The 12,535-nt window shown below is 34.3% G+C and overlaps 1 protein-coding gene across 1 annotated transcript in view; it reads left to right on the plus strand.

Annotated features, from left to right (window-relative positions):
- ADGRA3 (adhesion G protein-coupled receptor A3) overlaps positions 1-12,535 on the plus strand; it is a 132,642-nt gene that overhangs the window by 55,917 nt on the left and 64,190 nt on the right. The window contains exons 4-8 of the mRNA XM_043972774.1: positions 249-320; positions 2,590-2,661; positions 5,723-5,883; positions 6,572-6,785; positions 10,205-10,369. Of these exons, the coding sequence (XP_043828709.1) occupies positions 249-320; positions 2,590-2,661; positions 5,723-5,883; positions 6,572-6,785; positions 10,205-10,369 (684 nt within the window). The remainder of the gene's footprint in view (positions 1-248; positions 321-2,589; positions 2,662-5,722; positions 5,884-6,571; positions 6,786-10,204; positions 10,370-12,535) is intronic.

Raw genomic sequence — 12,535 nt, forward strand, 5'->3', positions numbered from 1 at the left:
GTGGGGGGCAGGCGGAGGGGGACAACTTTTACTTTTATATCTCTATCCCCGGCACTTGCCAAAGTGCCTGGCATCTAGAAAATGTTAAATGGCTGCTTGTTGACTGACTGAGCATACTGAAAATAAAAACTACAGTACATCTGTGCTTTCTTCTGTAGGAAGGTGAGCATTAGCTAGGAAGCCTAATTGAAAAATCTTATGTCAAACATGGACAGTGAGAGGAATACACTTTTTAATTTCTTTTTTAGGGATTTGACCAACAACAGAATAGGATGTTTGAATGCAAACATATTTAGAGGACTCACAAATCTTGTTAGATTGTAAGTATACCTTTTATTTCTCTAAAATATTAAAATACAATGAAATGTTTTATTGCTAAATGTATTTATTAAGTACTGGCTGTGCACTATAGGTTCCAGTGGAAGGTGATATGATTGCTGCTCCCAAGAAGGGGGCTATCTAGAAGATAAACTCCTTGAGAGTAGAGATTGTTTTAACCTAGTTTTTAACTCTTGTACACAAACTGTCTTCCTGATAGAATATAAGCCTTTCAAGAGGAAGTAGTATATTATACTTTGCCCTTGTGTCTTTAGTAACTGACACATAGTAGGTACTTCATACTCATCCATTGATTGATTTTCACATTGCCTTCAGTTGTGCTTCATTAATTCAGTGAGGCAATGTACATGAAGGTGCTTTGTCAACTGTAAAATACTATAAATTGACAACTTTTACCCAGTTTCTACTTGTACTAGTATACTGTTGAGTGGCACACAAGTGTGGTTAGAGTTCTGGTCTGGAGTCCAGAAGACCTGAGTTCAGTTATGGACTCAGATATTTACTAGTTGTGTCACCCTGGGCAAGTCACTTTACCTCTGTTTCCTCATCTGTAAAATGAAGATAATAGCAACTGCCTTTCAAGTTTGTTGTGAAGATGAAATGAGATAATATTGTAAACCATTTAACACAGTTCTTGGTACACAGTAGGAATTTAAAAGCCTGCCTCCTCTCCCTCCCTTATTTCTCTTCCAATAAATAAAGTCATTAGAAGTAATTCTGAATTTGAGGAAGCTAGAAACTCCTATTTTTAGTTTAGGAAAGAGTTGCTCTATGTAGCTCTACCAGTTGTTCAGGAAAATTATGTTCTTTTGAACATAGATCTTTAAGAAAATTAATCATTGCTACTATTTAGTTTATTGAACAAGTATGTAACCTCTAAAGATCCATTTTGTTGGACAGTTCTCTTTGTTATTTGTAAGATTAAATGAATTAATTGTATTTGCTTCTTATATGCCATTTGGAAATTATTTCAAGAAGTCATCTTTGTTTTTTCTAAAGTATGGTATACTTTCCATTTTAACTTTAAGACTATGCAAGAAAACAGTTTTCTCAAATAGGTAACACTCAGGAAATTAATTTTTAGTTTCTTGTTTTCTTTTTACCTTTGATATATTATATACTCTGACTGTTTGATCTATTACTACATGAAAAATCACGGTGTAGTGGAAAGAGTACAGGATTTGCAATTAGAAGATGAATTTTGGCTCCTCCATTATTGTTTATTGGACGTTTGCATCCTTATTGGCATAATGAAGGATCTGGTGCTTTAAGGTCTTTTCCAGCTGAAAGCTTTGATCCTGTTAATTCTTGAATCTCTAAAATGCCTTCCAAGAGGACTAAGAAGAACACTGCTAAGCTTATGTGAAGACTGATAGGAAAAAACAGTCTCATTTAGCAGCCTAGTAAGAATAAGCAAATGTAAGTACATCAAGAGAGGGCCAAGATAGTGTATTTTTTCCCGATCTCCTTTAGCCCCAACTATATTATGTATTTATAACAAGTTTTTTAAAATTAATGAATGAATGACAAAAAGGTAAAATTTTTTTTTCTCAACTATAATATTCTGAAATACTTAAGAAGCTGTTAGTTAATAAATAGTGTAATACATAGCTTATTTAAATGCATAGTAAATACATTATTTAACAGGATCTCATAAAATCAGAGACATAGTTTTATAAAACTTATAGGATATTAGAATTGGAGCTAGAAAGGGACCTTAAAGGTGATCTAAACTGGTTCCCTCTTTTTTGTTATTCAGTTGTTTTGGACTTTTTGTGACCCCATTTGGGGTTTTCTTGGCAAGAGATACTGGAGTATTTTGTCATTTCTTCTCCAGCTCATTTTACAGATGACGAAATAGAGACAAACAGAGTTAAGTGACGGACCCAGGATAACAGCTAGGAAGTATCTGAGGTCAGATTTGAACTCAGGGAGGTGAGTGTTTCTGACTCCAGGTCCACTTCTCTGTCTCCTGTGCCACCTAGCTTCCCCAGATAAGGTAACTGAGGCCTTGAGAGATTGTGTTTTTCCCAAGTTTATATATGGGAAGTTAATTGAAAAGCATAGATTAAAATTTTGGTCATCTGACTACAAATCCAGTTTGATTTTCACTTGTACCACATTGCTTCTGATAATGTAAGGATTATATAATTTTCAGTTTTGGGGAAATGAAGTTCAAAAAAATGCTACATAATCTTAAATAAACATGTTTTTTTGAAATGAAATGAAATTTCTTTTTTTTTCTTGCAGAAATCTTTCAGGAAATTTGTTTTCTTCATTAGCACAAGGAACTTTTGATTACCTTGGCTCCTTAAGGTCTTTGTGAGTAAATTTTTTTATTTATTAAAATTTAAAAATTTAGCCTAGTCATGTCATTTTAAGATGTGTATAACCCTTTGTGATTTTATGCAGGGTTTGTTTTTTTTGGCAAAAATACTGGAATGGTTTGTCATATCCTTCTCTAACTCCTTTTACAGATGAGGAAACTGAGGCAAAGAGGGTTAAGTGACTTGCCCAGGGTCCCACAGCTAGTAAATTGTCTTAAGGCTGAATTTGAGCTCAGGTCTTTTTGGCTCAAGGCCTGGTGCTATAGCCACTGTCCCACCTACTTGTCCTTGTATCATGTTTAAATTTTTTATGGGAAAAATTTGTCATTTTCTAAACCCATTATAGAATATGCCTTTCCTGTCTACAAAGGAAACAGATGTTCATACCTTTAAAATGAATCCAGGTGAATTTCATACTACAACATAAAAAACATTTTTTCCAAATATTGTATAAACCAACATACTTTTGATCATAATATTTGGTAATACTCTTTTATTTGAATCTTTTATAACTAGATGATATTTCTTCAGTTTTATATACTTTTCCAAGAGTAAACTTTAATTCATGATATCAGTTCTTTGAGGACATTTTATGCTTTTGAATTTTAATTTTGTTCATCCTAACTGAATACCCAAATCCTAAAGGTATTTTAGAGTGCCTCTTTTTAATATAGCTTTGGAATTAGCTCTTGTTTGTGCAGGTGCTATAGTAGTTCTCTGGAGCTGCAGCCTACGATGTCATTGGGCCAGTTTTTTTTTTCTCCTTTTTTTCTTCTAAGTGCAATTTCATTAGCTCAGACTGGACCAGGATGACCTTTTTTCTTGTACTTAATAAAACCCAAGTAAACAAACATAAAAACCAAAATTAATAGATTCCACCCCCTATTAAAGCTCGCATTACTTAAAATTGTATTAATTTTCTTTTAAAATTACTTTTCCAATCACAATTATTTTCCAAGTTTCATCACATGTTCTGTATTATCTGTATTCATCTGTCTTCTCCAAAGAGAAATTTCCTTACTAGAAGATGCAATTTCCATACTACAACATAATTCTCTTATTAAAAAAATTCCATAAAACAGTTTTAGTTTAAAAAAAACCCCTTAATTATAGTATATACATAATAAGGTGGTTATTCAGATAGCTTCCTGTTATCATAGATAGAACACAAAAGAAATATTATTTTTGTAGTGAGTTTCAATAAGGAAATTCTGGTGACTTACTTTTTTTTTCTTAATTGCTATCAGTCATTATCCCTACTATTCTCATCATAGAGAAAGCATCTAGAATAAGAACATTCTTTGCAAGTCACTTTCTCCAGTCAGAGGATGCCTTTCCTTGAAAGTTGAAAGCAAGCAAAGGCTAACAAAGTTTTGAAAATGATAGTAGAAGTGTCTTTTAGCAGGTATTTGGAAAGTACCCTTCATCTAAAATAGAAAAAAGTTGTCAAAAGTTTGAAACCAATTGCAACAAGGTCAGAAGAAAAGGTGATAGCTGCAGATGAGGTGGGAGTTTACTCAGGCTAGAATCCTACCTTTATTATTATGCTCAGGTTTTGATTGTTCCTCTTACCTATTTTCTCATCAAGTAATAGTTTGCATGGTTACTATTTTTACTTTAGCTCCTGCCACTATGAAAGCTACTTAAGTTGTCTTCCTTGTTTCATAAAGCTAAGTGACTAAGTTAAATACTTCCTTATATCCTTATATAAAGGTAGCTCCCTAATTTTAAATTCCTTCATGGGAAGTGTGAGAGGGATATTTCCATTTTGTTTTAATATATCAATAGAAAATAGAAGATCATTTGGACTAATAAAAAAAAAGGAGCTTAAAAAAAAGATAATAAAACTGACAAACCCATATTAAATTTAGTTCAAAAACAGGGAAAGAGAAAGAGAGTGCAGCCAAACTACTAATTTTTTTACAATGAAAATAAAAGAAATTCTGAATGTTATTAGGGAATGCTACATAGAACTTTTTTTTTTTTAAGTTAGAGAATTTAAAGGAAATATATTTTTCCCCCTTATGGACTAAACTTGTGATTTTTATTGACATATGGAAGTCAGAGAGAAAATTCCACCAGCAAATACAGAATAGTATCTATATTGCAACTTAACTTTCCCCTTAGTCAAAGAGCCAATTTATGCTAAGAGATGAACACAGGTCTTCTGATTCTGAGGCAAGTAGGCTGCCTTTTGTTATAAGTTAAGAAAAATGATACAATACAAAATTATTCATTTAAATTGACTCTTAGAATAAGAAATGATCAGTCATTAACAATTTCCTCTGAGAAAAGAACACCTGACCCAGAGGAATTAATGGCTAATGTTCTTTCAAATTTTATATGAATAAATAACTCTTTATTTAGTAGATTATTCATAAATATAGAGATATATGAAATATCACACAATACCTTTTAGGAATCAGATATGCTATTGATTTTAAAATCTGGCAAAAATATCACTAAAATATAGATAGTTTCCTAATGAATATGGATGTAAACATATTAAATATTAACTAATAGAATATAGTAATACATTACAATAATGATTCCTTATGACTAAACACAGGCATGGGAGACTGGTTCAGTATCATAAAAAAACAGCATAATAAAGCCAAAAAGAAAAAGCAAGAAATACTTATGGTGTGTCATATGTTTGTTACTGGTTCAGGGAGGAGAGGGTTTATGAGTAATTATAAGCAAGGTTCCATCCATAACACAGCATATGATCTAGTTAGTAAGAAAAAAAAGCATGAAGTATTAATATAAGGTGGCATATTTTTAATTGCCAAAATTAGTGGCATCTACTGTAAATTCTCTTGATGTTCAGAGAAGAGAGATCAGTACCAATCACCAACAAGCATTTATTAAGGATATACTATGTGTCAGGCCCTATCCTAGGCGCTGGGCTATATAAGTAGGAAAAAATGAAACAATCTATAGGCAAGTCTTTGGAAGACCTCAGGGAGAGATAAAGAACAAATAATATTTTCATGTTATTAACAATACATTTTAATCATTTTCAGTAATTGTGATTTATATCTCACATATTTCAGAGAATTTCAAACTGAGTACCTTTTGTGTGATTGCAATATATTGTGGATGCATCGATGGGTAAAAGAGAGAAATATCACTGTACGTGAAACCAGATGTGCTTACCCTAAATCACTTCAGGCTCAGCCAGTTACAGGTGTTAAACAGGAGCTATTGACTTGCGGTAAGGGAGAAATAAAATAGACACTTTAATATTCTTATATTTTGGCTTTCCATCAGATGTTATTCTGGACATTTTGTTTGATTTGTTTTGTATCCTGTTGTTCTGCATGAGCTTTTCTAGAATACTTAAAAACAACAAAATTCATCCTGTTATCAATTAAGGTACTTTAAGTATTTTTGCCTAAAGGGAGATTTTTCACCCAAATTTTAATCTAGTTTCATCTTAACAGTTTCTTGTTTAGTGAAAGCTAATTTAAAATTATAGTGTATTATCTAATGTTTTCTATCAGCAATAATGACTAATGAATAGTAATGCAATTTTAAAGTAACATAATATATAAGTTTCACATCAGTTAATTATTCAGTTTTTCTAGGTATTAATTAGAATATAGTCGGTAGAACATTACTCTAACTAAATAGAGCTGAATTAATGGTTTCCTTACATGATACTTATTCTAGAGTCAACTCTAAAGGTGACAGCTCAGTATGGAAGAAATTTTTCTTTGAAGCCTACTAAATTCTTTTCATTTATCGTATGGAAGGCTGTTTATTCAACAGTGGATTTACTGAAATAGTCATATTGGTGATCTGTTTTGTTTGAATTTTTTTTAATATTTTTATAACTTTTCAAATTGGTTTCTGTTTGTAGCACTATTGGCTTACTACCTTCCCCCCCCAAATGATTTTAGATCCTCCTCTTGAATTGCCGTCTTTCTACATGACTCCATCTCACCGTCAGGTTGTTTTTGAAGGGGACAGCCTTCCCTTTCAGTGTATGGCTTCTTATATTGATCAAGACATGCAAGTATTGTGGTACCAGGATGGAAGAATAGTTGAAACTAATGAATCTCAAGGTATCTTTGTTGAAAAGAACATGATTCACAACTGCTCATTGATTGCAAGGTAACTTTTTTTTTAAAGGAAAACATTATTTTTGTATATTATATTTATATTTTGGCTTCTATTGTTGGAATTCCAACTTGTATTTTTATCTTAACTGGTTTAGAACTTTAAAAACTATATATATTACTGCTTTTGGGATCTCTTGTCATTTTAAGCATTCAGCCTTGAGGAAAATATAACTTCTTACTTAATCTCAAGATGAATTAGGAAATGGGAGACTTAGAAACAGAGGGAATTTGCCTACTTAAGAATTGGCTAGTCTTCTCCCATTCTAATTATAATATTTTTAAAAGTATGTAGTGGCTAATTCTTCAAAGTATTGCATGAAGCTTTCTATAACAATTCAACTGATGTAGTCAGTCACATTTGTATAGGTACACAGTGTTACCTGTTGCATATGCAAATCTCAATACAACTCTACCTTTGCTTTGTGACCCCTTTCACCTTGTATTACCTTGAATCTACTGATGCTTCATATGATACCCTAAAGGGATAATGATTATATCAGTATTCAATTGTTTGATGGTTAAAAAGGATGAGAGACATAGTTTCTTGGTAATTTAATTATTTTATTAATATAGCTGCCAGGATATTAATAAAATGAGGTCTGTGACATCTCTCTCAGACCAAAGACCCCTTTCTGATCTGGTCTCAGTTCATATACCCTTCCAACTCTAGGAGGTCCATCACACAACAATCAAATCTAATTGGTTAGCATCATTCAAATCTAATTGTTCTACCTGATTAGAGGTGGGTTATATTAAAATGAAATCTGGAGAGATGTGACTCAGATCATTCATCTCTTAGGGAAGATGACATCTCAGAATGAATATAAGACCCCCACTTAAGCTATTTTCCACTTAGGTGTGGTTTAATCTTATCGAGTAACTGCCTTCTCTATCTAGACAAAAGTATATGTCTCGACCCAAAAGTTCTTTGTTAGCTTGGGTCTGGTATGACCCAGATGAATCTTGCTTTCAAGGACTCAGATCTTGAGTGGGGCTAGAAGAAAGGATTAAGAAAGAAGGGGGGCTCACTTTGTGCCCCAAGATATCGATTATTTATAATTGTTTCTTATTTGTTGTTCTTTGTCCTTTTTTTTTTTTTTTTGCGGGGCAATGAGGGTCACACAGCTCGTAAGTGTCAAGTGTCTGAGGCCAGATTTGAACTCAGGTCCTCCTGAATCCAGGGCCAGTGCTTTATCCACTGAGCCACCTAGTTGCCCCTGTCCTTCATTTTCAAAGAGGACTGGAGCAGAGAGTGAGGTTGGTGACCTTGCACAGCCCTCCTTTAACTTAAATCAGTTCATTGCAACTCATGACATCTGTCATGTTCCTCTGAGAACAATGTGCAAACAACAAAACAAAATCAAAGAAAAACAAAACAAAAAACTCAAACCAAATAATTTCTCACAACTGATTGATATCATAGAGAATAGATATAAGTAAGCTGAATAACATGTACTAGGGGCCTTAAAGTAGTCTATACTACTTATCTACATTCATTATTCACGTAGGATCCATGGGCAGCTAGGTGGTGCAGTGGATAGAGCACAGACCCTGATGTTGGGAGGATCTGACTTCAAATCTGACCTCGGACACTAACTGTGTAACCCTCAGCAAGTCACTTAACCCCAATTGCCTTAAAAAAACAGAAAGCATCAGGGCCAACTCCAGTTGTCCTGATACATATCTTGCCACTGGACCCTGATGGCTCTGGAGGAGAGAGTGAGATTGGGGAGGTTGCATAGCCCTCCCTCACTCAAATCCAATTCACTGCAAGTCATAAATAACATCACACTTATGTCCTGGTCTTCTTGGAGAATGAAGGACAGACAACATCACCTAGGATCCATAAAAATAGATATAAAACTGTATGATAGCGTTAACTTTGTGCTGTTTTGATAGAGAAAAGATTAACATTGGTTTAAATCAAACTTCTAGGATAGTTGCAACCTAGATTACACCTTTTGGTTTTTGTAACTTTCTAAGCTCCTGAAATGTGGGTGTTCATTTCATTGACTTTAGCAATGGGCAATGGGCAGCAAACAGTTATCACTTTATTTCTGAGTACAACATATTAACATATCCTTCACTCTAATTTCAAGTCTTTCATCCTTTGTTCTTCAATACAATGTACATAAGGCATTCCAGGTTTCCAAAAAAAAAAAAAAAGAATGGGTTTATTTTATTTTATTTTTTTTAAATTTTTAATGAACTGAAGTCTGGTGAAGTATATTTTTAGGTATAAACATATATGAGGCCTGATGTAGTCAGTTGATATCAGTTCATAGGCTAAGGTTTAAGACAAACAGAGATTAATTTGGCTTTCATCCACTTGGTAGTTCCACTCACCTGTACTTCAGGACCTTGGATAGTTCCACAGGTTCAAAGTTGCTTTGCTCTGTCCTCTACAGTAATAGAGGAGGTAAGAGGAGGGGAGGGTTTGGGGGAAAGTATTAAGATCTGTTTTGGACTTAATGAGTTTAGATGTCTACTGGACATGCACTTTGAAATGTCTGAAAGGCATTTTGTGATTTGAGATTGGAGGTCAGCAGAGATATTGGTAGATTTAAGAATGATCAGCATAGAGATGGCCATTAAATCTGGGGGAACTGATAAGATCACTAAGTGAAGTAGTATGGAAAGAAAAAAGCACCCAGGACAGAACCTTGAGGGATAGCTGTTGTTAGAGGATGTGATCAAGAGGAGGGTCCAGCAGAGGAGATCGAGGAGGAGTTAAATGGGTAGGATCACACAGCTAGTAAGTGTCAATTGTCTGAGGCTGGATTTGAACTCAGGTACTCCTGAATCCAGGGCCAGTGCTTTATCCACTGTGCCACCTAGCTGCCCCATAGTTATTCTTAAATTTGCATATGCTACCCAGAAGCCCCTGGACTTTTAAAAATTGTATCCATAAGTACTGGTAGTCTAGAAAAAAATTTGAGACATAGCTTCTGCTCAGAACTATGTATTAAAATAAAAACTTGCTAAATCAGTTAGATCGTAATATTTAATCTGGAAGTTATTTTAATGATCAAATGGTCCAAACACTATGTTTTACAAATGAGAAAACAGATTCAGTGAATACAAATCACTTGCCCACAGTAGCATAGCTAGCTAGTGGTCATTCATTGGTCTCTTGTTGGAGAGTTCTTTTTTCTAGATCATGATACCTCTAAGTTAATAGTTCTTAGTTCTAACGTACTGGTTTTCTTATATTATGTATTACTTAAATATAACTGACAATGAATTTTGAATATAACTTAAAGCAAAAGTTATTTTTTTGCTTTTCGTTTCACAACTGACAGCTTTTTTCCCCCTTAGTGTTTTTGAGCAAAATATATAGAATTTACTTTTTCAGTGACTTTGTTTAAGATAACTAATGATATTATGTGTGTCCTTAATTTCTCTCTACAGTGCCTTAACTATTTCAAACATTCAGGCAGGATCCACTGGAAACTGGGGCTGTCATGTGCAAACTCGACGTGGTAACAACACCAGAACTGTTGACATTGTGGTATTAGAGAGCTCTGCCCAGTACTGTCCTCCAGAGAGGATAATAAACAATAAAGGTGATTTCAGGTTAGTGATGATAAAATCATTAAAATATTACAATTTGATCTTAATCTGCCTTGCCTTGAGGATTAATTTAAAGTTCTTTTCTCTACTGGTTTCATTATTTTGAGTTGTTGAAGATCAATTACATAGTATTTTATAATATATTGAAGTAAATAAAGCTATTTCCTATTAAATTTATTACTGTTGGATTATTATATTTTGAAACCATAATTTATTGAAATAATAGGTTGCTTATAAATTGCTTCAGTTTTATAAATAAAATTGGCCAGAGGAAGATGTGATATTATATAAACTTAGAGTCTGTTTTGGCTTGTATTTTAGGACAACTGTACTTTAAAAACAGTTCAATATTGTATTTCATGACAATTTAGTGACTATATGTTCTCTGAAATCATAAGAAACCCAAGCCCATTATTACATAAATAACTCCTATATTTCTTTAAAAAATATATATTTTTCTCCAATTACATGTTAAAACAATTTTTTGCCTTTTTAAAAAAAGTTTTGAATTCCAAATTCTATCCCTCCCTCCTTATTCTCTCCTTTCTCTGAGATGGTAAGCAACCTGATACAGATTATGTGTGCAATTCCATGTGTAATCATGTAAAACTTTTCGACATTAGTCATTTTGAAGACTCAAAAAAAAAGAACAAAAGAAAGAAAAAAATAGTATGCTTCACTCTGTATTCACACAATATCAATTTTTTCTCTGGAGATGATAACATTTTTCAAAAGTCCTTCACAATTGTCTTGGAACATTGTATTGCTGAGACTAGCTAAGTTATCAAAGTTCTTCATCATACAATATTGCTGTTACTCTGTAAAAATTTCTACTGGTTCTGCTTATTTCACTGTATCATTTCATGTAAGTCTTTCTAGATTTTTCTGAAATTATCCTGCTTGTCATTTTGTATACCACAATAATATTCCATTGATACACATTGATAGCTACCAGTTGGATGTTGTAAGCCAATTCTCGTATCCTGGCTCTATTGTCAGTGACAATTTGTTACTTGATTCTGAGATCAATCAGAGGATTGGGAAAGCTACTTCAACCATGGCTAAGCTTGCCAAGCGTGTCTGGGCAAACAGTAAACTGACAAGATGAACCAAATTTGCCGTCTATAGAGCATGTATCCTGAGTACCTTGCTGTGTGGCAGTGAAACATGGACTACGTATACTAGACAAGAAAAGAAGCTTAACAGCTTCCACATAGACTGCCTTCGGCGCTTCCTTGGCATATCTTGGTCAGGTAGGATCACCAACACAGAAGTGCTCCAACACGCACAACTTCTGAGCATCTACACGCTACTGAAACAAAGAGGGCTACACTGGCTCAGTCATGTGCACCATATGCAAGATGGACGCATTCCTAAAGACCTATTCTATGGTGAGTTAGCCTCAGGCCAAAGACCTGCTAGACATATGCAAGTGAGCCTTGAGGGCTCTGGGAATAGACATTGGCAGCTGGGAGGAGATGGCCAAGGACCAAGCCTGATGGAGTTCAGTACTCAGGAGTAGCTTGTGCGCAACTGAGATGGGCCCTCAAGCTCCGGAGGAAAACGAATGAGACGCAGGAACCGACGGGCAACAGAGAGTGCAGTTTTCTGATGTTCTTGTTTCGGCAGGAGCTGTGGCTCCCGTATTGGACTGCACAGCCACACTGTGGCCTGTGGCTCTTCAAGGTGCTGATCCATGGTCATCTGCAACTGGCGGAAGCCTACTACTACAATTATATACCACAACTTGTTTAGCTATTACCCAATTAATAGGCATCCTTCAATTTCCTTTTTTTTTTTTTTTTTTTGCCAGCAGAAAAGAGCTCCTATAAATATTTTTTGTAAAAATAGGTCTTTTTTTGGGATCTCTTTGGGATACAGACCTAGTAGTGGTATTACTGGATCAAAGGGTATGCACAGTTTTATAGCCCTTTGGGCATAGTTCCAAATTGCTCTGCAAGATGGTTTTATCTATATTTCTTAATATAATGATAAAACCAGATTGAAAAATTCCTGTTTTAAACCTTGTTTTTCTCTGTCTTTGTACTGCCTAATATAAGTCTCAATAACTACCCATCTGGACTATTACAGTAGCTCTCTAACAGGTTCTCCAAACTACACTTAGTCCCTCTAGCTTCACTCCTGAATTAGTCCATCACATCAAAACCT

This window comes from Dromiciops gliroides, chromosome 6, assembly GCF_019393635.1.
Source record: "Dromiciops gliroides isolate mDroGli1 chromosome 6, mDroGli1.pri, whole genome shotgun sequence".
In the NCBI taxonomy this organism is placed as follows: Eukaryota; Metazoa; Chordata; class Mammalia; order Microbiotheria; family Microbiotheriidae; genus Dromiciops; species Dromiciops gliroides.